This window comes from Urocitellus parryii, chromosome 4, assembly GCF_045843805.1.
Source record: "Urocitellus parryii isolate mUroPar1 chromosome 4, mUroPar1.hap1, whole genome shotgun sequence".
NCBI lineage: Eukaryota > Metazoa > Chordata > Mammalia > Rodentia > Sciuridae > Urocitellus > Urocitellus parryii.
The window spans coordinates 16,308,376-16,333,630 of record NC_135534.1 but is presented as its reverse complement, the minus strand read 5'-3'; the positions used below and the strand labels follow the sequence as shown (position 1 = coordinate 16,333,630).

At 36.0% G+C, this 25,255-nt stretch overlaps 3 protein-coding genes across 3 annotated transcripts; 1 reads left to right on the top strand and 2 right to left on the bottom strand.

Annotated features, from left to right (window-relative positions):
- Positions 1-2,368: 2,368 nt before the first annotated feature.
- On the top strand, positions 2,369-3,304 carry LOC113195168 (olfactory receptor 9G19-like). Its single transcript, XM_026406591.2, has one exon. The coding sequence runs from the start codon at positions 2,369-2,371 to the stop codon at positions 3,302-3,304; it is 936 nt and encodes a 311-aa protein (XP_026262376.1).
- Positions 3,305-5,337: 2,033 nt separating this feature from the next.
- LOC113195128 (olfactory receptor 9G4) lies at positions 5,338-6,300 on the bottom strand. The gene has a single exon (XM_026406541.2). The coding sequence runs from the start codon at positions 6,274-6,276 to the stop codon at positions 5,338-5,340; it is 939 nt and encodes a 312-aa protein (XP_026262326.2). The 5' UTR covers positions 6,277-6,300.
- An 8,087-nt stretch (positions 6,301-14,387) lies between these two features.
- LOC113195167 (olfactory receptor 9G19-like) lies at positions 14,388-15,323 on the bottom strand. The gene has a single exon (XM_026406590.1). The coding sequence runs from the start codon at positions 15,321-15,323 to the stop codon at positions 14,388-14,390; it is 936 nt and encodes a 311-aa protein (XP_026262375.1).
- Between the last annotated feature and the right edge of the window lie 9,932 nt (positions 15,324-25,255).

Genomic DNA, 25,255 nt, shown 5'->3' with positions numbered 1-25,255 from the left:
TGAATGAATGGTGAGACCATTTAGAGGATTTTCCTGCAAAGGCAGCAGAGATAGGGAGAGAAGAAAATGCCAACAGAGGCATGCAAGCACATGGAGGCTTCAGTATTAAGCACAAATCTCACCCATTGCTGTGCTTTTCATACAAAGACAATGTTGCTGCTTTACACCTGCATAGCATAATTATTTACATAGGACAGATAGTTTACATGACAATGTATTAAGCACCTGATGTATAATATCTCCTTTAAATCTTCTTGCGGTCCTATGAGGAAATTGTTATTACCTCCCTTCATAGACAAGAAAAAATGAGATGGAATATTTAAATAACTGTTGCAAGGTCACAAGTATAGAAATTGTTAATATCAGGACTGAAACATAAATCTGTTACAACTCATCTTTTGAAATTTGAAAAATTATGAACCACATCTTTATATGCATGTAAGGCAAGCAAGACTCCTGTAATATAATAATAATAATAATAATGGGACTGATATTCAGGTCAGCATTTTTCATTGTGATTTACACACAAATGAAGTTCCAAATACTTGGGCTGCTTTTATATTTAAAAGCAGATTATATGTTAAAAGCAGGTTATATATATAAAATAGGTTCCTTTGGGGTCACCTACAATGTGCTAAATTAGAAACACTGGCCAGGTGATTTTATGTATAAAGAATATGAGAATCACTTGTTCCTCTAGTATTTTCAACATGTCAGTATTACAACATGTACCTGCTCTGTGGTTGAGTTGACTGAAAGTCAAATGCTTTTTCAGGTCTCTCTGGATTGATGGATAGCTCTGATTTCCAAGGGATGCTTCCTATATCTATCCATCATGACATCTGATGACAGACAATCTGTTGCAGACATGGAAAACACTTATATTTGTAGACACAATTTGGGTAAACAAATATTTGCTCAGGCTGACCATTTTGGGACTGGTTAATTTGTTTCTTCCTATCTGGGTCTGCAAAGAATACATTAAATCTGGGTTTGCTGGTGTCAAGACATGCATGTGGGATAGCAAACAAAATTTTGCGGTAGTTTTAGGGTAAAATGACACCATTTGAGGCCACTCAGAGCATTGTTCCTATTGAGCAATTTCTCTTCTGGATCAAGGCTTCTCATTTATTCATTCAGTAAATATTTATTGTGTCTCAGGCTTTCCGACCCCCAAAACCCACAATGACATCAAACTTGTTTTTATCTGATATAAGAATAGATTGATTTGCTGGTGCCCATTTCAATTTCATCCTGACTCTCCATCTGATTTATTCCCTGGGTTTCATAATAAATGTATCAACCCCTCCTAATTACTACCTGGGAAGAGAGCATTCTCTGAGATTGTATTAAAAGACATTGTCATTACATCTTAAACCATGGGGACATCGCACTTGTGGGCTCTGAACCACCTGTCCATTCCTAGCTGGAAAATGGGAAAATGAATTTTTCTCCATGTCTAAATTCAATTAGTTCCTAGTTCATTATTATCCCATTATCCGGTTTAGTTTTCATAATAGCACAGGCATTAATTGAAAACCTGTTGGTATTTATTGATTTATTTGTTTCCTACAAACCCGTACCTTGTAAAATAAAATCTTTCAGCCTCATAGCCATGTCTTTGTGTGCTAAACTGCACCTAGAGCTAAAGAAATACATTTTTGTAAAAATAAATAACAACCCCATTATGGTTTGGATATGACATATCCCCTAAAAGCACCTGTGTTAATGCAGGAATCTGCAGAGGTGAAATGATTAGATTATGAGAGCTGTAACCTAATCTATGGATTGATCCATTTGATAGATTAAAAATTCTAAAAGACTAGTAATACTAGGTAGTAACTGTATGGCATGGCTGGAAAGATAAATCACAGGGATATGTCCTTAAGAGATTGTATCTTGTTGCCCACCTGATTCATATTCTCTCTCTCTCTCTCTCTCTCTCTCTCTCTCTTCTTTTTAGCTGCCACATGGTGAGCAATTTCCTTGATCATGTCCTTCTGCCATGATAATCCATCTCACCTCATACTCAGAGCAATGGAGTTGGCTGATCACAGACTGAACCTCTGAAACCATGAACCAAAACAAACTTGTCCTCCTCTAGGCTGTTCTTTTCAGGTATTTTGATCATAGTAACACAAGGCTGACTAACACAAACCCTCGACATCATTTTGAATTTCCTATTATTAAATGTATTTCACATATTGAAAATGAACTCAGAAAATTCCTCGCTTGCAAAAGGGACGCAAGGTTCCAGCTTGGTGTTGAGCACATCTAAGGGGCTTAGCATGGAGAGTGCCTTCATCTGGTGTTGGTCGTGGCAATTAAATCTTCTCTACTCCATCCCTAGGTGAAAGGTCTCTAAGGCATGGAAAGGAGCAATCACACAGTGACCGAGTTCATCTTGCTGGGCTTCACAGCAGACCCTGTGATGCAGGTCCTCCTCTTTGTTGTGTTCCTTGGAGTGTACTCTGCGACCTTGGTAGGAAACACCATCCTCATAGCACTGATCTGTAATGACTCCAGGCTCCACACACCCATGTATTTCTTCATTGGAAATCTGTCTTTCCTGGATCTCTGGTATTCCTCTGTCTACACCCCAAAGATCCTAGTCACCTGCATCTCTGAAGACAAAAGCATCTCTTTTGCTGGCTGCCTGGCTCAGTTCTTCTTCTCAGCTGGGCTGGCCTACAGTGAGTGCTATCTGCTGGCTGCCATGGCTTATGACCGCTATATGGCTATTTCCAACCCCCTGCTTTATGCTCAGGCCATGTCAAGGAGATTGTGCATCTGTTTGGTTCTATATTCCTATACTGGGGGTTTTGTCAATGCAATAATATTAACCAGCAACACCTTCACCTTGGATTTCTGTGGTGACAATGTCATCGATGACTTTTTCTGTGATGTTCCACCTCTAGTAAAGTTGGCATGTGACGTGAAGGAGAGCTACCAATCTGTACTGTTCTTCCTTCTGACCTCCAATGTCATTACCCCTACCCTGCTCATCCTGGCCTCCTATCTTTTCATCATTGCCGCCATTTTGAGGATCCGATCCACCCAGGGCCGCCTCAAGGCCTTCTCCACCTGCTCTTCCCACCTGGCCTCTGTGACCTTGTACTATGGCTCCATCCTCTACATCTATTCTCGCCCAAGTTCCAGCTATTCCCTTGAGAGGGACAAAATGGTTTCTACCTTTTATACTGTGTTGTTCCCCATGTTGAACCCCATGATCTACAGTCTGAGGAATAAGGATGTGAAAGAAGCCCTGAAAAAGCTTTTCAAGTTGGCTCAGTCCGAAGTCTAAATTGATACACTTGTTTTCAGATCACTGCTAAGCTATAAAACACTGCTCCTGGAGAAAAATGGGGAATTGGATTTTAAAATATTAAATTTCTATTTAATAAAATTTAACATATTTTTATTTGTATTAGTTTCTTTGTTTTGGTTTAATGATTAGACTAGAATTTCTACTATTGATTATACATTCATTTTAGTATAATTTTCAAAAAGCAGTATCTGGGTCGAATGCAAAATATATAAGTATGTATGTAATACTTCTAGAACACCAAAGTTTAAATTTTACTTTGTTCTCTCTCTCTTAATGTAGATCCAATTATTTCTCCCTACAAAGTATCATGGGTTTATAAAGGAAACATAATATGGAATTATGTTGTTGGCTAAATAGTGTTTATTAAGTACTTGCAGAACTTCAATGACAGACAAACAAGGGATGTCAAGATTTTTGATGAAAAGAGAGAAAGAACATTGATGTGTAAGAAAATAAATGCAGATAAAATTAAAGAGAAGAAATCTGAAGCTTATACAAATGACACAATGTTTACAACTATTTTTATAATGTTTTCTAATTTTAATGGATTATTTAAATGTGATAATTTCCTCTATTGCAATCATCTTTCAATGACAATGTTCTAACCTATGAGCTAGATGCTCCATGTAAGTAAAACTTAACTGACAGTCCTTTAATTATGCTTTTGGAAATGGTATTAAATAAAATATTAACCAAACCTGTCATGGAATGAATATTGAACTGTAAGCTATTTTCATAATCAAAATGTTATATGGAAAAATACTAGCACTGGGTCAAGATTATTGTCCTTTCCATCTGAACTTGTAGTTGGAATTTCATCAAAAGCTGTGGCAGAGAATTTCCCCTAAGGAAGTACCCCAAACCATCCTAAGACAGCTTAGTGGGATTCCAAGAGAGAATCACCAATGGGCAGATAAATTTGCAGTATTTATTAGGGAACCTTAAAACAGGAGGGCTGCAGCATGTTCTTTCAAAGGACAGCAACATGGCGGATGTCATACCTAGTTGTGTCCACTGATGAGGATGAGTTATTGAGTTTATATGAGAGATTTGTCTCAGGGTCAGGGTTCCCATGCATTCAGCAAAATATTTGGTCATTCAGGGTTTCAGACAACAACCTACACAAATTCTGTCAGTGCTAATGCTGGTCAAGACCCCCACTCTGTTTCAAGTGTCCTGGGAAAACATGCAACTAGTAGCCACATGGTTAGGCATCCTGTGTCTTTTGGCCAGGACAAACGAAAAAGCAGAGAGAGCTGGGGACCCTACTGTTAAGGATTTTTTCATTGTTGCTATTGATTTACTTCATTTAGTTTGATGTTCTTCTTTTCTACTAGTGGGGTTCCATGGCTGTGTGACTTAAGGAAGAATACTATGAAGTGCTCACTCTCCCACGGAGAGAACACTCTTGGAGAAAGATGTACAGTCCTAAGGACATGCATTTCTCCATGGATTTATAAAGGATTTTGTGGGTTACTAGTTGTTTTTTTAATCTAAATAACTCCTAAATATTTTGAATAATGTTATATTGATGTAGAGGGAATGAGGTTTACAAATATAGTTTCTGTATACTCAATTAGAGCTTTATGAAGGAATTTAGAGGAAATACATTACTAAAATAATTATTTGTAAAATCTGGAGCAAACATTCCAAATCTTCTCCTCACCTAGTAATGTTTGTATATTAAGTTTCCAAGTTAAACTTTATGCTGAGAACTATGAAATTTCCTCTTTCTTTTCACAAAATCTCCCAATGACAAGTAGCAAAATGAGTTTTATGAAGCCTCTAGTACTGCAAAGAAGCAAAATAACATTGTGGAGTATTAAAAACCAAGTATTACAGGTTAAGAGTAGTTCATATAATGAAAAAATAATACTTTGAGTTTTTTGTTTGATACCCCATTGTTTAAAGTATCATTTGTTGAATTTAAATGAAATATAGAAATGGGTACACATGTGTCTACATGTCAGTTATTTGGAAAATAACAATATTCAGCCACAAAACAATCATCATGCTTGTGGTCGTATGATCTGGGTTGCTTTCCTGAAGGCCTCTTTGACATCTTTGTTTCTCAGGCTGTAGATGAGAGGGTTGAGCAGTGGGTTTAACACAGTGTAAAACAGAGCAGCCACTTTGTCTTTCTCCAGGGAGTAGGTGGAACTGGGTCTTGAATACATGAAAAGCAAGGATCCATAGAAGAGCATGACGGAGACCAGGTGGGAAGCACAGGTGGAGAATGCCTTGCGCCTTCCTGAGGCTGAATGGATCCTTAGGATGGCCAGGAGGATGTTGAAGTAGGAAATGAGGATGGCGAGAATGCTAGAGAGAACAGTGAAGCCAACCACACCCAGAAGGACTTTTTCATAGACCCGAGTGTCGGTACAGGACATTTTTACCAATGGTGGTGCATCACAAAAAAAATGGTCAATGATATTTTTACCACAGAAACTCAGGCGGAAGGTGTTAGCAGTGTGGGCTATGGCATTCAGAAAGCCTCCCATGTAGGATCCAGCAACAAGCCCAATGCAAACAGAAGCAGACATGGTGCCTGAATAAAGCAAAGGGTTACAAATTGCTGCATGGCGGTCATATGACATAGCTGCCAGGAGATAGCACTCTGTGTAGGCCACAACACAGGAGAAGAACAACTGAGCCCCACATCCAGCCAAGGAAATGCGCTTATCTTCTGAGACACAATTGGCCAGGATTTTGGGGGTATATACCGAGGTGTACCAGAAATCCAAGAAAGACAGACTGCCAATGAAAAAGTACATAGGTGTATGCAGGCGGGAATCAATCCTAATTAATATAACCAGGGTCATGTTCCCTGACAACGTCACCAAATAAAGCACCAGAAATATTACAAATAGAATTGGCTGCCACCTGGGGTCTGATGAGATGCCCACCAAGATGAATTCAGTCAGGACAGTGCGATTTCCCACTTCCATGTCCACAAAGGGAAAAGCCTGAATATTGTTACCAGAGAATAAACATCACTTAGTGATTTTTTGTTTTGAAACAACATAACAAGTATATCAATTGAATCAGCAATTTCTAAGAAGTAATTTCCTTTCTTACTGTCTAGAATTTTAGAACTTCAGTCTGACTTGGAAAGACCATTGGGATTGTTACAAAACTTATTTTAAAATTAGGTAATTCACTTACCATCTTTAATCTAAGACAAATCTCTTATTCTCATAAAAAATTGAAATAAATGAAATTCATGAAAATGATGAATAATTTCCTGGAAGATTGTCTGAGTTAAAAAAATATATAGAAGAAAACACTAAGGTCAAGTTTTAATAGATAGTTGGCACTCAAAACAAATTTCAGTATCCTTCCATAGATCTTGGAGAATTTCTTGTGTGTCAAGAATTGTGTCAAAGTATATTATACTATCCCTCCTACAATTAGTACAAATAGAAAAATAAATACATTTCTGATCATATACCAGTTTCTATTCATAGACCTATACTTAATTTAACTGAGTTTATTTTCAAAACAACCTTATGATGTAGGTGGAATTATGCTCTTCATGATATAGTGGAGGAAATTGAAGCATAAAATGTTCAAGTAATCAAAGTCACAGAGCAAGTCAATAGAAGAGCTGATATTTGAAACCAGAACCTGTTTAATCAATAGTCTATGTTTAGATACCAGCTTATAACTAGAGAGGAGTGAGAAGTTTGGGTATGCTATTGTACAGTAGAAAGATCATAGAAATTGACAATGCACTACATATCTTTAAAAGCCAAAAAAAAAAAAAGATTTTGAATGTTTTACCTTAAAGGAATCATAAATGTTTGGGGAGATAGATGTATTTACCCTACCTTAAACATTATACAAAGTATATATGCATGAAAGTATCACATGATACTTCATAGATATGTATAAGTTCATGTTTTTATATGTCAGTTAAAATAAATTTAAGTTTAAAAATTAAAAAATAATAAAAAATGAAAGAAAGAAGAACATCTGCTCTCCACTACTATCATTTCTCTCTCTTATGGGTGAATACTTGTTTTCTCTTGTGTTCCCCTATTTAAGGCAATGCCACAGCCCTCTTTCAACCTGAAAACCTCTTACAACTAACTTTTCTCCAGCTGAGGAGTTTTGTATGCATAGTTCAGGCATTTTCTGATGTGGTAGATGCTGAACAATAAAAAGGACCCAATTTGGGGTGGCAAGGCATTGAGAAACCATGAATCCTTTAAATTTTATATCCTGAATCTCAAGAGTTCTCAGAGAGAAGCTAAGAAGAGGTGTCTAATTAGTTAATTAATTAGCTACTAATCAGTTACTAATTAGAGTGACTATAGTTACTAATTAGTTAATAATTCGTTACTAATTAGAGTAACTATATTTCTATATTCAAAATATTTACCTTCCAGAAAAACTAGTCAGTGTTCTAAGCAGAAATGCAAACTCAAGTCCTCTACTGCTTCATTTACCCACTGTTCTTATTTCTAGGAAGGAAGGTATGAATGGCCTAATATTTCAAACATAGGCAATGATGCTCAGTGATTTGACTTGATTGATACTATTGTAAACAATTCAGCTTGAAAACCTGAAGACAAGTCCACCTCTTTCACTCTTAGTATATAACCATTGTCTTTCATTAACACTTAAAGTACAGGCACTTTTGCCCCAAACCCAAGGTTCCAGAAGTGGGTTTTAACTTACCTTTATGACCCTATAGTCCACCAGTTCTCATCACCTAAGACATCACCATACAGGATCACACCCGTGATTCATCATTCAATAATGATTTCTCATTTCCTCAAAGGCCCACAATTAATTCTATAGTGCTGTGCCATCCTTCATTTGCATGACGAAATTTTTATTCCAAATCTGATCAAGTGTGAGCAGAATTATAGTGGCAGGAATTCATGGTTAGCTTTTGCTACATTTGTTTTTCTGACTTCAAGAGGCAAATAATTATTAGAATAAATTGTCTAGTCTACTGGTCATCAATTTCCCAGAAGATGAACTTAAGGAAACTTAAAAAATGAGAATTGGGCCAAATAACACTCACTGTGGGTTAAGAAGATAGTGGAAAGAAATTCCATCGCAAGAAATTTAAGTAATCAGAGCTTACACAAGAGAGAAATTGGTGAGCTAAAGAAACTGAGAGAGGTTAAATAAAGATGGATGGGTAGAGAGTCTTGGAAGAGCCAAAAGAGACACTAGATTACAAAACTCTTCCCAGCAACTCAGGAGGCTGAGGCAGGAGAACTGGAAATTCAAATCCAGCCTCAGCAACTTTGTGATGCCCCAAACAACTTAGGGAGACTCTGTCTCAAAATAAAAAATAAAAATAAAAGGAAGGCTGGGGATGTGGCTCAGGGGTTAAGCACCCCAGGATTTAATCCCTGATAACAAAAAAATAAAATTAAACTTGTGCAAGTCATAAAAAAGACTTCTTATCCTGTAAGCCAACAGAAATGGAAGCCATGGCCATTATGAAGAATTACTGTGATCAGATATACTTATGTAAAGTTCATTCAAGTTGCAGGCCTGAAATGCATTGAATGGAGTAATTCTTCACTCTTAAGTGGTAACTCTGAAATCCTCATTCCTCTGTCAGTTGTTTATATTAGCCTTCTGATCTTCTGAAGACAGAAAAGAGGCATTAAAATTTCTAGGTAGAATTAGAAAGCAATATATGAACTAGAAGCACATCTTGGTAGATGGGATTTGAAGACCATCAGTCTTAATCTCACCTCTGAACAAAAATTTTTATTTCAATAATAATTTTTCCTTAAAATGCTCTTGAAATCTAAAAACAAGGTCCTTTTAAAATATGGGTTAGTACCAAAGCTGCTGTATCTCTTGTTTTTTTTAGAAAACTATAGAACTTAGAAACTACAATATACTGGAAAGAATGTATAAATAAATTTGATGGAACTCTCTGTTAAAAGATGCATTGCCATAGCCATCATTTTGACTTCTGTATGCAATAAAATGATATTACAAAAATTATCACATTATATTTTGGACCAGAGTTCATATGTTTAAAATAAAGAGAGGGAAATTAAATTAAATAATAGATCAAAAAATTATGTGTTGTAGTACCAAACAAAAAAGGTCTTTACTGGTATCAAGAGTGGACTGTTTTTCCCACCTCTTGTGACTTAGAAGGCTTGGTGGTTTGCTTTGGCCAATGGGTTGCAGCATAGACTGCCCCACGTGGATTGCAAGGTTGGGTCTCAGTAGCTTTTTTCTTGTTTCACTTCTCACTTCAGAATCCCACCAAATGTCTGTGAATAAGCCCTAATCAACTTAGTGAATAATGAGAAATCCGGTCTACACTTTATAGACACAGTAAATGATCCCCAGACATGAGAGCAGGGTCATTCCTTGGGATTCATCCCACAAATATATGAGCAAGTCTGCTTGAGGGTAGAAAAGTCTGGCATAGGCAGAATTGCAAAATGGAAATGACACACAAGTTCAAGGCCTGATTCCCTTATTGGTAGCTCTATCATTTTGGAAAAGCAGTTGAACAACCTGCCAACCCCCATGTGCTCCCATCCAAAAAGATGAGAAGATCTCAAAGTTAAATAGGTAAAATGCACAGCCCATTCTGCACAGCTATTATTTTTCTGAATGAGAGGGAAAATACCTGAGCTTATAAAAAAATAAGTTCTGAGCTTATAAAAAAAATAAGAAGGTCAAATTTCTACAAATAATTTAAGCCCAAATAGTATCATTCAGTATCTAGCTAAAATCCGTAAGTTTAATACTTTTGTCACTATTCCCATGTAATTGATACAGGAGTGAAAGTCTTAGAAATGCAAAGTTCATTGGTGTGGGATTGAAGAGGTCTGGTACATATCCCTGATGCTAATCACCTGTGTGAATTGGAAGAGTAATCTTTCATCCCAGGAGCACATTTTGCCCATATGGAAAAAAAAAAAAAAGGTTAATCATTGTCCCCAGAAGCAGCATTCTATATTCCAATTTATGTTAACATCTTCTAGAGAAACTCAAAGGAAACAAGAGATAGCCTCACCTGTTGAAATATCATGTGGCAAAGCAGATTAGCCATGCCTATCTGTGGAAACATGGGACATCATCACCAATTTTGTTGCAGTGACGATACTAGAAAGTGCCAAAGACTACTGCCTTCCTCTTTCCACCTCAAAATTTGCATTCTCATTCTTTCACCCCCCCCAAAAAAAAACAATCCTGTAAATTTCCATAATTCTCTAGCCACCATGTTCCTTAATTTCTTTATCAGTCAATTATTAATGGCTTTCATATTTATGGAGCCTGGGCCTCTTTGAGAACATGATAAATGTAATGATAATTCTCCCCAATATGTACATGCACAGATATTTAAACATGCAACATTTTAGAGACTTTATCAACTATGAGAAAGCCAACTTTTCATTTCCCAATTTCGATTCTTATGTAAAAATTTCCACCAGTTGAAGATGCTTCAGCTTTATTCCAGTGCTGGCATTCTGTATTAAAAGATGAATAATAGATATGTGCATTTAAGCTTATCATGTTTAAAGCTGAATTCTTAATGCTCACTTCCAAAAATTGATCTATCTGTGCATTTCCCACAGCCATGATTCAAATTCTACCCTATCTATTTCTGAATTTTAAAATTTGTCATCAACCTAATCTCTTTCTCTCCTATCTACTTTTCAATGTACCACAAAATACTGAAATCCCTTCCTTCAAAATTTACCAGAATTTGCCCATTTCCCACGACTCTTACTGCAACTCCCTTGCCACCATTCAAGCTACCATCATCTTTTGCAAAGAGTATTCCAGCAGCTTTCTAACTAGTGTGCACCCTTGTGCCCTACAGTAGAGTCTCGACACAGCAACCAGCGTGGTCCAATAAATATCACGACTGTATTAGAACCTTGTAAAGATGCTCAGTCTATTTCATGAAAGTGCCATGTTGGAGAGTCTGGGCTCCCCCTTTCCTATAAGACCTGATCTTCCAATACCCACCATTCACTCTCTCCTTCACTCTGCTCCAGCCCTGCCAACTCTCCCGCTTTCTGAAACATGCCATCCTGTCCCAACACTGAAGAACATTTTATAGTCTATTTCCCAGATATCTTCAAGGTTCATCTATTTAAGCCCCTCTTGAATGTTATTTCTACTAAGGGCCTTTTAAAAAATTTCATGACCACATCCCACCAATGCCCTTCATTCTACCATTCTGCCCAGACTCTGCTCTGGTACTGTCTCTGTTCAACTCTGACATTCTCACTCTTGTCTATTGAATTTGTTGCCTGTTTCTCCTTACCAGAATATCACATGTTCAGGGCATTACATTTCTCTGCTTCTTTACTGCTGTTTTACACTATCAAGAACAGTTTATGGTAACATGGTGGCATTTGATAAATAATTGCAGAGAGAATAACTGGTTTCCTGTCTATCTTGACTTTTTTTTTCCTAAAATGCTATCTACACCTAACCTAGCTTAAAATACTCAGAATGAAAAATCTATCTTAAGTGGATTTTCCTGGCACAGTGAATTGTCTGACAAGAAGAAAAATAAATAAATAAAAGAGAGGATTCATTCCTGAGACCTCAAATCCATTTCAAATTTGAAATAAACTGCTGATATATATCTGAATGTGAAAAAAGACACAGAGGATCAGAAGCAGTCATGTTGAAGCATCCCACGTAGAACAGCTTGTGGTGATGCATTTCCCCAGGAGCAGGATGGTCGCTGCTGCCTTCCCTGGAGCAAGAACTCTGTGGAACTAATGTCTCTCTGGTACCAAAAAATAAGTTACAGGGACTTAAAATAATGCATTTTACTAGTCTGGACAGCACAAAATAGCTGTCAAAGATGTCCAAAAAAGGCACATGCTTTGTCCTCTTGAATTTTTTTCACTGTGTCAATGAATATATGAAGTTCCAGCATAAATATCAGACTGAATTTCAAACTGTATATTAGGACCAGATATATCACTGGATGGAATTGGAATTAGAAGTGTGTGTGTGTGTGTGTGTGTGTGAGAGAGAGAGAGAGAGAGAGAAAGAAAGAGAGAAAGAGAGGGAGGGAGACCACTCACATCTGCATGCAAGTTTGGCAAAGCAATGATCCTTTGACAGCCCAGCCAAACTCTGTATCCCATTCTAATTATAGCTAACATCACAGGAAGGCCAAACTGCTTAACTTTCCCCATCCCAGGAGCTTACCTGGGTCAGGAAGGTCAGTTCTTGGAAGTGACACACTTTGCTCTCTCTCTTCTGGTGTTTTGGTGTGCCTCTGTTGGTCTCAACATATGTACTTTCTCAATAGCCCTTTGAGACTTCTTCCACGCATCAGCCAGAAATAGGTACCTCCGTCTCCAAAGACACAATTAGAGTACACTTGGAATGTGGGGATAATATGTTAATTGGAATATGATCAAGTGAGCAGTATTTTTAAAAGTTGGCTCCTAATGGTTCTAAGTTATAATATAAGCATCAAATATGTCTGATACAGAATTTCTCCAAATTTTACTACTTATGATGTTTTATTTTTTTTTCTTTTTACTTATGATGTTTTAAAATATATCTTATATTTCACTGCTTTTTCCCTGTCACATGCCCCTCTGTTTGTCCAGAGTGCCCTTCCTTGTCTCCTCCATTGGGAATCCACTATCCAACCCTGGTGTTAGGGGTGAAATCGTCTCCCCATAATTCATATGTTGAAGCCTTGACTCCCAGTGCCTCATAATGTGACTGTAGAGATCCGGCCATTAAAAAGATGATTGGGAGGCTGAGGTTGTAGCTCAATGGTAGAACACTTGCCTAGCACATGTGAGGCCCTGGGTTTGATCCTCAGCACTGCATAAAGATAACTAAATAAAGATGTTGTGTCCATCTCCAACTAAATATATATATATATTTTAAAAGATGTGATTAGATTAAAAGGAGGTGGTTACAGTGGACCCTAGTCCAATATGACTGATACCTATAAAAAGGAAATCTGGAACCTCCAAAGAGCCAAGAGGGACATGAATACACAGAGAAAAGACAATTTGAAAACATACTAATATGGTAGCCATCTACGAGCCAAGAAGAGAGCTCACAGAACAACAAGGCTGCCACCACCTTGAACTTGGATTTCTAGCCTCAGAACTGTGAGAAAAAAACGTGTCTGTTGTTTCAACCACGAAATGTTGATGGAAATCCTAGCAAACCAATAAATACACTTGTTATCAACACTATGGCCTTTTAATGTTGATATGATTAAAATTAAGAAATGGGAAACATTACAATGAAATAGTCTCTAATGCTTAATTAATTGATGCATAAAAAAGAGAAAAAAATACAAACATTTGTAGATTCTTAGTTACTATCAATCACTACTTTACCCAGTAGAGATTTTGTTCTGAACCTTCCCTTGGATGTAGTTATTTGAAATCTCTTCTGTTTGTCTATATTTATGTACATGATGTTCCTGTGTTCTTGGTCAGCTTAAGTCCATTTCGATCTTATACAATTAATCGACTGTTAACCTTGATTTTTAATTGGTGGAGACAATATTCTTTTACTGGGAATACATAGTGGCTCTAAGTGATATTTCTTGTCTACTTCATATTTTGCTGATTTGTTCTCTAAGCAACATAAGTGCTTCTGGAGTTGTAAGTTATAGGTCATGATCCTGTTTTCTCAACTATGAGCTATATGAAGTCAAATTTCGATAATGATTCCATAGCCAGCTAAATTACAGTTTAAAACATTATAGATAAAATCATCTTATGAAATGTCAATTGAAAATTCTAACAGATCTGCTTTCTTTCAAGCCTCTCACATTCTCAGCAGTTTTACAGACTCTGTCAAGCTAGCACACACAGCAGTTTTTTCCAAATAGTCCACCTTCATTTATTCTTATAAAAATATCTCTTAAGTGCCAAATTAAGAAAACAAACACAGGATATTGTTTATAATTATGAAACAATTTTTCTTTATTTCTGAGAGTACAAGCTAATAATAACAACATGGAAAAAAATCTATTGCTGGTTTATTTGTTTTTGTTTTTTTTTGTTTTGTTTTGTTTTGTTTTGTTTTGCTTGCCAAGTATTTCTGTTTAAGAAATCCTTGCTCGATTTAACATTTTCCTCAGAGCATTTTTGACATCTTTATTTCTTAAGCTATAGATCAAAGGGTTCAGCATTGGAATCACCACAGTGTAGAACACTGACACCACTTTATCCCGTCCCAGGGCATAGCTAGTACTAGGTCGGGAGTAAATAAAGAGAATGGAACCATAGTAGAGAGTGACAGCCGTCAGGTGAGACCCACAGGTGGAGAAGGCCTTGAGGCGGCCCTGGGTGGAGCGGATTTTCAAGATGGCTGCAATGATGAAGAGGTAGGAGGCGAGAATAAGAACCGTGGGGGTGATGACGTTGGAGGCAAGTATAAAGTACAGCACAGCCTGGTAGCTCTCCTTCACATCACAGGCCAGCTTTACTAGTGGGGGCAGATCACAGAAGAAATCATCAATGACATTGTCACCACAGAAGCTCAGAGTAAATGTCTCACTAGTGATGAGAGTGGAATTGACAAAGCCACCAAGGTAGGAAGCTGCAACCAGACTGGCACATAACCTTGGGGACATAGCCTGGGAATACAGTAAGGGGTTGGAGATGGCCACATAGCGGTCATAAGCCATGGCAGCCAAAAGGTAACATTCACTGTAGGCCAGTCCAGCAGAGAAGAAGAACTGGGCCAGGCAGCCAGCAAAGGAGATGCTTTTGTCTTCAGAGATGCAGGTCATCAGGATCTTGGGGGCATAGACAGATGAATACCAGAGATCCAGGAATGACAGGTTTCCAATGAAGAAATACATGGGAGTGTGGAGCTGAGAATCAGCACAGATTAGAGAAATCAAGGTCATATTTCCTAAGAGGCTGAAGATATAAATGATGAGGAAGATGAAGAAGAGCACCTGTTGTACCCCTGGATCTGCTGTGAATCCGAGAAGGATGAACTCCTTCACTCCAGTGAAATTCTTTTCATCCATGGATTTGGGTTTCTAGGGCCTTTTCTGTGAAAAGATTAGTACACTTATCATGGCTTAAGACACCATTATGTTTTCCCCAGAGTTTTTGTCTTTCTAGAACATTGAAAAAGCCAACTGATGCATATATACTTCTTACTATGAAATGGGGGTATTTGCTAAAATGGGTATCCCTCCTTTAGGGAAATGAGAAATCACTTCTCAGTAGCCTGGAGAGGTCAGTTGGTGTATATCACCTTATATTTACAATCTAATTTTCCCTTCTACGTAAGAGGGTGATTTGTGTAGCTTCGTCTTCTTTTTTTTTATTTTTATAGCATTTATTCTTTCCTTTTAACATCACAGGAGATTGAAACTTAGAATGCAGAAACAACTTCTATGTCAGATCAACATTAGCTTTTCCCGTCATTCGATTAGGAACTAGTGATATCTTGACCTAAGTAAAAATTACTCTGAAAATAAAGATCTAAAAAAGCATTACTGAATTTGAGAGTAACATATTTTTGAAGTGCAAATGACTTCTGAAGTTAAAGTAATCGATGGCAAAATGTGGTGAAGATGTAGCTTTATTTTTTATTTGTGCTTCCAAGGCAATAATGGATTACCAGAATATTAAAAAAAAAACAGCTATGCTAGCAGTTTCTCTTCTGTGGTTATTGACACCTTGCTATACCCAAGTATTGACAGATCTTACAGTGTTACCTCTTTGTAATTCACAATCAGTTTTAGAAATACCAAACCAAGTTGTGTAGTCTAACTGCAGGTGATCAAGCACATAGCATCGTAGTCTTGGTTGTCCCAGGAAGGTAAGGTCAAATACTGGATGACTGGGAGCACAGCTTATTGAGTTGAATTAGGGCAGGTCAAAAGAACTGATTGAAAACTAATTGAATTAGAGTAAGATTTACTAACCAGTCTGCTTTTTTCCTACAATGTTATAGGATTACTTAGTTATTTCTCCATCTATCAACTTCATTCAGGACTGTACTCACCTTGAGCTCCTCTGCCTTTTTTAAAAAATAATTTTGGTTTTGACCAACATGTATGAATTGTACATATTTATGGAGTTCAGTGTCCTTTCCACATATGTATACAGCATGCACTCATCAAATCCAGCCTTCCTTTATCTGATCCTTCCTTTCCAACTTCTAGTAACCCATACTTTACATCCAGAATGACTTTTTCGGCTTCCACATATGAGCAACAATATACAGTACTTGTCTTCTGTATCTGGCTTATTTTCCTTAACATAATGTCTTCAGTTCCATCCATTTTGTTGTAAATGACAGAATTTCAGTCTTCTTTATGGCTAACTAGTAACCTAGTCTGGGGGGGAGGGTATTTTGTTTATCTATTGATGGGCACCTAGGCTGATTCTGTATCTTAGCTATGGTAGATATTGCTACAATAAACACAAGCATGCAGATATCTTATTGGTTTATATTATATGCTGATATAATTTCCTTTGGATGTATACCCAGAAGAGGGATAGGTAAATCATTTGGTAGGTTCATTTTTAGTCTTTTAAGAACTTCTGTACTGTTCTTTATAATGGATATGCTAATTTTCTTTCCCATCAGCAGTGTTCAAGCATTAACTTTTCTTCACATTCTCACCAGCATTTATTTTTTTGTGTAATAGATATTCTAACTAGGGTGAAATTATACATCACTATGGTTTTGATTTGCATTCTCCTAATTTCTAATGATATAGAGCATTTTTTTCCAGTAAAAAAAAAAAAGATCCCAGAAATGAACCCATGAATCTAGAGTCAAGTGACTATCAACCAAGGTGCCAAAAGGCACATATTGCAGAAAGGGCAGCATCTTCAATAAATGATACTGAGAAAACTGAATATACATACACAGAAGATTGAAACTTGACCCCATCTCTCACCCTGTACAAAAAAAAAAAAACTTGAAATGGATCAAATTTTCATCTAAGACTTGAAACTATGAAATTACAAGAAATAAAAAGGAGAAATACTTCAGGACACTGAAATGAGCAATGATCTTCATGTTATTCAAAGCACAACAAATAAAATTTGAAAAATAGACAATTGGGATTATATCAAACCAAGAAACTTCTACACAACTAAGGAAACAACTATATAAAGATAATAGAAGAAAATATCCACTCTCATCCAACAGAGGGTTAATACCCAGAATACATAAAATTAACAACAATAATAAAATGAATATACAATTTAAACCTGGGCAAATGGTCAGATTTGTATATCTTCTCTTCTGGTTGTATTTTGGATTCTTGGAGGATCATGTGGACTATATGAAAATGGGTATTTGAAAGGAAGGCTTAATTTTTCTTTAGATCTTTGAATTTGTCCTTTTATAATGAATTATATAAAAAAGCATAATCTTATTCTAACTTTAATTTGGAACATAATTGAAAATGCATTGTACTGGTAAAGTCAATAAAAGGCAATAGTTACATTTCATTCAACTATTTATCCACAAAACTAAGAACAAACTGCAGAAAGTACAAAATTGAGGGATAGATTTACCTAGATAACAGGAATTTGAGAACTTCAGCTTAGCAGTATGACCTCTAAAAGCAGCCTAAATTGAAGTCAAAATATTAATTATTGAATAATCATTTCAATAGTGTGTGTTAAATTTTCTAAAGATTTAATAGTTCTTTTAAAACTGCTTAAAATGAAAGGCTTGTGGAAGCTTGACAGGCTGAGTAATATACCATACATAGTTCCACAAAGATACTCAAATTCCAATCCCAAGAATCTGAGAATGTTGCTTTATATGGGAAAAGATTCTTCCCAGGTGTTGTTAAGACTCTGGAGATATAACCATGTGATAGAGCACTTGTATAACATGCTTGAGGCCCTGGGTTCAACTGATAGCACATCATAAAAAAAAACTAAAAATAATAAAAATTATCTTCCTATAAGAATGTTATCATGGTGGGACCTGTATGTTATCACCTCCCTTGCAAGAGGAAGTCAGAGGGAGATTTGGCCACTGAAGCAGAGACTGGGATACAACCAGCAGCCAAAGAGTGCCAGAAGCCACAAGAAAACGGAAGAGGCAAGAGATGGACCCTCCACTAAAGATCTGATGGGATCTGGGCATGTAGGCACCTTGATTTTGGCTCAGACATACTGAGTTTAGACTGCTGATCTCCAGAACATCCAGAGAATAAATCCTGTTTTTCTAAACTATCAATTTTGTACTACTCTGTAGAGCAGCATGAGAAATCTCACACAGGAAGTGACAGAATACAGCCTCAGCATTCCCTTTCCCTCAGAGGTAGAAGCAGGACAGGAATGTTGTCAACATGGGAAATGCATCCTTCAAAAGACTCCTGACAACCTACCTGCATCAAGGAAGGGCTTGATTATGATGGCCAGGGTTACAGATTGGCAGGGCTGCTGAATTTCTTTTAGTAGATTCAAAGCTTTAAAAATACAAAAATAAAACAAATAATTGGTAATTGTGTTAATGTATGACCTGAAAACTGAACTAGAAAAATAAAGAATCACACTCTTGGAACAGTACATCTATAATAAGACAATTTCTTTCCACTAGAATTTCAGAACCTATATATAAACTTATACTTAAATATTAATGCTAGGTTTATTCTCAAAAACAATTCTTATTTATAAGCAAAGAGAACTAAAATAGGTGATATTTTGATTGCCTTCATTCCTCAAGGGTGTTAGGTGCTAAAGACATTTTTAATAAGCATATTTCTGGAAGCAGCAGGAGCCCACAAATCAGGAGACCTGGGTTCTAAACTTGGTTGGTTGCAGCCAATATTAAATAGCATAATCCCCTCTGAACTCTGATTTCTTACCTATCTTTCTTAGTTCAGTGGGACTTCATCATATTACAAATGTGAGTCTGCAATTTGAAAACTTGAAGTTAAGACTACATGTTGTGTTTTCCAGATTCCATGATTTTACTCACCTCAGTAATCCAGCCCTCAGATGTTTGCTTGACCTCCCCAGAATTTCCAGTTTCACCTATGCCGTGACTGCCTGAATTTCCATGTGTTCAGTGGGAGAAACCACCTTCTTTTATATATGGATTCACACTAATGGGTAGCTAAAGACTTGTTTTCAAAATTCCATTTGGAAATGAAATGCAAGAAATTTGTTTTCACTAACCTGGCTTGCTTTCAACTACAGTTATTGAAGCATAACGTAAAAATAAATGTGAATGTTTACATATGTTTACATCAATGGTTTTCTGAAAAAATAAATAAATCAAAGGTGGCTTAATGTTGAGCCTGAAACTTTTTATCTTAGTACTCGCACTATTAACACAGCTGAACTGCATAAATTAAAAAGAAAAAGTTACACATAGAGACAGGGGTAAACCATATTGCACATCCACAAGTTCTATCCACTACTGGTATGGACCACAGGTTTGCCTAGAAATTTTCTAGCAACCCATAGATGCAGTTAGTATTGTGCAAAGACAAGCAAGTGAGCTGTAGGTTCAGGCAACATGTTGCCATTCTTGATGCTAACTTTGAAATCATTTCTTCTAAAATTCCTTGCAGAGACAATGAGGGAAACATGGTCTATGTAGAATGAGATGGATGAATAGAAAGAGAGAGAGAGAGAGAGAGTGTGTGTGTTTTCTGAAGCACATTTACTTTCCCATTCATTCATAAACTTAAAGTTGGCTGCATGCATGTTGGAGTCAAGAGGTGCTCAGAAAGTTTCTCTTCACAAATCATGTCTACTCATCCATCAACAGCTCTCTTCATCAGAAAGATTTTCTTTTTCCCCGAAGAACTAAAGATTGAACCCAGGGACACTTTACTATTACATCCCTAGCCCTATGTATTTGTTATTTTTATTACTGGGTCATGGAAATTGTCCAGACTGACCTTGAACTCGTGATCCTCCTGCCTTTGTCTCCAGGATAGCTGGGATTACAGGTGTATGCCACTTCTCCCCACTGGAGGATGTTTTAAGAAGTAGATGCTTCTGGAAATGATCACACCTTAGAACTTAGCCTCTTAATGATCTCTAAATCCTCTCCATACCTTAATTTATCTATGTCATTCCTTTTGTTACTCATTAGACACTTCATCCATAATATATTAATTATAAGTGTATAGCATGATCCTGATGATCATGATCATATATATATATATATATATATATATATATATATATATATATATATATTATATATACACATATATATATTTCTTATACATATATGTATATATATGCATGTATATATCATCTATCTATCTATTACTCCCATACTTAACCATACACTACCAAATATAGAAAAAGAAACATTCTACATTCAAGAAAATTTGACTCTCTCTAGTTTTTCTTCATATGGACTGGCTAGGAGCACTAAAATGGTCTTAGCAAGGTAACAGGAGGGAAAGCAGTGAACCATAGCTACAGAGGGTTTATGAGAAAGAAACATCCACCAGGCACACATCTAATTACCTGTTTCACTGAAATAGAAAATGGAGCTAGAATAGAAGACACCCAGGGACTCTTCCACTTCTTCATTAGATGTAATTATAGAAAAGATGAACTTTAATCTTTTTCAAAATGTACAATTATCTTACATTAAGAATCATTCTTTGTCCATATTGTGATCCTCTGACCTTTTTACCTTTAGCTATTAAATACAGTACTTACTTTCATGAACATAGTCACTTCGTCTGAATTTCAGCTGAAGTCAAGAATTTCTCAATTTACCTTAGATCCAAGTGCCTTCTGCTCAGTCATAGAAATCTTCTTTCCAGTGATAAGAATACTGGGAAACCAAATAAGGTTGTGCATCCCTTTGGGATTTGCTGCTAAGAGAAAAAAAGATCTCCATGTATGATTCTGGTGCCAAGTGACCAATTATAATGCTCAGTTATCTTTCGGAAATGAGGTGGGAAGGGATCATCATAATGTATCTAGTGGATGCAATTTGTTTAAAAAATAAGTGGAAACTTTTAGTATGTGAGTTTTATTTATGAATTGCAGATAAAAAGGAACTGGCAGGGACAAAATCATGGGATATCCTATAAACAGGAAATGTTCAGAAATCATTGCAACTGTAATAAAAAATTATAATAGGAAGAATAATTAAAAGACCATAAAATTTTATTTCTAAAATTTTGTTCATTATCAATTTCTTAAACATCATCCTGTTTTATGAACAATAATATTGAGGGACAGAATTTATTTATTACCCACAAAGTCATTCAGTTAGAGCAGACTGTGAATATACTAATATATTCAAATAATCTAGCTCTGCAGTGATTTGGAAGAAATACAACTCTGAGACAAGCTGAGCTTAATAACTGGTAAAAGACAGACTAAAAAGAGACAGCATCAGAGTGAATCCCAGCTCTACAAATCACCAGCTGTGTGACTAAGACCAATGTATTTAAATTTACCAAGCCTCAATTTTCTTATCTCTAAATTGTAAATAATTTGTCTTTCTCATGAAGTAGTATGCATAAAGGTATTTTAACACATGTCAATTAAAAATATAAAAAAGAAAATAAAAAGACAATTTAAAAATAAAATACAAATTAACATAAATTAAAAATTAAAATTATATAAAAATAAATAATTACACAATTTTTAAAATAAAAGGAAAATAAAATACATATTAAATTGTATATACACATGTTTACATTTAAATACAGGTACAGATATAGCATTTGCCCTTGTAAAGTTTACAGCCTCATTAGGGTCAAATAGTCATACAAATTTAAATTATAAATTATGAATGTCATTGTGGAGAAAATAGGGTGTCATAAGATTGTATTAGAATAGAAGATGCTATGTGGGTGATTTATCTACAAAGGTAATATTTTACCTAAGAATTGAGGAATAATCATTGACTAGTCAGATTGGCTAATGCAGGTAGTGATTTCAGGCTGTGGAAGTTCAGAGTATGGGACCTTGAAGAGATAAACAGAAGAATATTTTAAAAGGCAGGAGAGATTACAAGGCCAGATAGCACAGAAGCTGAATAGACCATGTGAATGATTTTGTCCAACATTCTCTGTGCATTGGGAAGCCACTGGCAGATTTTACTCAAATTCATGGTGTGATTAACTGAAATGAAAGTAAAACTCTCTGGGGCTTGTCATATAAATCCTTTACAGTGTTGAGGTAAATTCTTTTTTTATATTATTTTTGGGGGAATATTTATTCACATAATTTTGCTTAATACATTTTTTTCTACACAAGGCTCAATTTAAAAGTCTCTAACATTTTCAATAAGAGTAATAACACATTACACTTATTGAATGTTAATTATAATAAATTATAATTTATAATAAATTATAAATTAACAAAATCTTTGTATTTGCATTAATAAATCATTTATTTTCCAGATTATCTGGAAAATTAAAGATGTGAATTGCTATAAATCTGACATCTCAATTAAATCCTGATGTTTAAAGGTATATAAAATACCCCTTAAATTATTCCAACTTCCACTCCAGAAATTTCTGTTTTACTCTTTTCATAAATTTTAAGCTTATGCCCTGCTACACAGTTTACCCAAATGTGGGAAAGCTGCCTGGAGATGCAAAGTACAATAAAATAATTACATGAAAAAACAAAGTTATTATAGCTGGCAGAAGTAAATTCTTTCTATTCCTAGTTTCTCTAGTGTTTTAAACATGAATGAGTGCTGGATTTTGTCAATGCTTTTTCTGCATTCATTGAGATGCTCATGTGATACTTGACCTTAACTATTGGTGCTGTAAATTGCATTTATTGATTTGCACGTGCTGAACCAAGTTTGCCTCACTGGGATGAGACCCACTTGATCATGAGGTACTATATTCTTAATGTGTTTTTTGAATGTAGTTGGCCAAAACTTTATTAAGGATTTTTGCATTTGAAAAAATCCAACATGCATTTGTGTGCTTTTTATGCTAAAGAAAATAGGGATGGAAGGAACTTACCTCAATATTGAAAGGCAACACATAACAAACCCAAGGCCAGCATCATTTCAGAGAAAAACTGAAAACGTTTTCCCTAAAATCAAGAACAAGGCAAGGATAACCACTTTCCCACTTCTATTTAAGATAGTTCTTGAAACTCTAACCAGAGTAATCAAGCAAGAGAAGGAAAGTAATGGGATACAAATAGGAAAAGAAGAAGTCAAATTATCTCTGTTTGCTGATGACATGATCTGTATTTAGAAGACCCAGAAAACTCCACCAGAAGATTTCTAGTACTGATAAATGAATTCAGCAAAACAGTAGGCTACAAGATCAACATATAAAAATCACTTTCCTATACTCCAATAATGAATCTGCTGAGAAACAAATCACAAAAAATAATACCCCATTTACAATAACCTAAAATTGCTTGGATTAAATCTAACCATGGAGATGAAAGACCTCTGAAATGGAAACTGCAGAGAATATGGAAAAAAGAAATTTCAAAGATGACTTTAGAAGATGGAAAGACCTCCTATGTTCTTGATAGGCAGAATTAATTTTATCAAAATGACCATATTACCAAAAGCATAACACAGATTCAATGCAATCTCCATCAAAATATGAATGGCATTCTTCACAAAATTATAAATATCAGTCCCAAAATTCCTTTGGAAGAATCAGAGATTGAGAATAGCCAAAGCAATCCTAAGCAAGAAGAGCTACGCCTCCAGCATCAAAATACCAGATCTCAAATTATACTACAGAGCTACAGTAACAAAACAGCATGTTATTGGCTTCAAGACAGACATGAAGACCAACAGAATAGAAGAGAGACAGAAACAAATGTACATAGATTTAATTGTCTGATATTTGAAAAGGTGCAAAAAATACATTATGGAAAAGTTACCTTTTTAACAAAAGATGTGAGGGAAACTGTCTAAAAGTATGTAGAAGAATGAAACTAGATATCTGCATTTCACCCTCCACAAAAGACAACTCAAGGTGGATCAAAGCCCTAGGAATTAGACCAGAAACTGTACAACTGCTAGAAAAAAATATAGACTCAATACTCCACCATATAGGTATAGGCAACAACTTCCTTAACAAGACTCCTAAAGCCCAAGAAATAAAAACAAGGATCAATAAGTAGGATGGACAGCATCAGATTTAAAAGCTTCTGCACAACAAAGGTAACAATTAATGAAGAGAGAGCCTACAGAAAGGAGATCTTTGCCAGTTGCTCTTCCAACAGGGGATTAAATATTCAGGACACATGAAGAACTCAAACCTTAACACAGAACCACAAATAACCCGATTAATAAATGGGCAAAAGAACTAAACAGACACTTCTCAAAACAAGAAATACAAATGGACAACAAATATAAGAAAATATATTCAACATCCTTAGAAATCAGAGAAATGCAAAATTGTTAGGGATGCAAATCAAGTAAAGATGGCGCCTGGCACTTTGCCAGGAGGAGTGGTTTGTGAAACAACACCAGGGAGCCATTAAGATGGTGAGGATTCTTTAATGACTGACTGCTGTATCTAGATGATGTTAATTAAGTTAAGCTGTGTGTAATTAGTTGGGTATATGTACCTCTGCTGTCCTGCAGAGAAGCGGCTCCTACTATCTCTGGTGCCCATTACTTGGAGTTCTTGCTCATTTCCTGCTGAGTTCACTCGCAATAAAGTAGTTCCCACTTCAACCTTCAAGTTGCTTGTCACCTCTCGGTTATTTAGCCCAGCAGGACTACGGCACAAAATGAAACTGAGATTTCATCTCACTCCAATCAGAATGTCAATCAAGAACAGATAATGATAATAATAATAATAATAATAATAATAATAATAATAACAAGAAGAAGAAGAAGAAGAAGAAGAAGAAGAAGAAGAAGAAGCAGCAGCAGCAGCATACAGGTGAAAAGGTACATTTAGACGTTCCTGATGGGACTATAAACTAGTAAAACCACTCTCAAAAGCAGCATGGAGATTCCTCAAAAAGACTAGGAGGGGAA

Bases quoted from the DNA above. Each gene is read 5' to 3' on its own strand.
- LOC113195167 (XM_026406590.1), bottom strand. From the start codon at position 15,323: ATGGATGAAAAGAATTTCACTGGAGTGAAGGAGTTCATCCTTCTCGGA.
- LOC113195128 (XM_026406541.2), bottom strand. From the start codon at position 6,276: ATGGAAGTGGGAAATCGCACTGTCCTGACTGAATTCATCTTGGTGGGC.
- LOC113195168 (XM_026406591.2), top strand. From the start codon at position 2,369: ATGGAAAGGAGCAATCACACAGTGACCGAGTTCATCTTGCTGGGCTTC.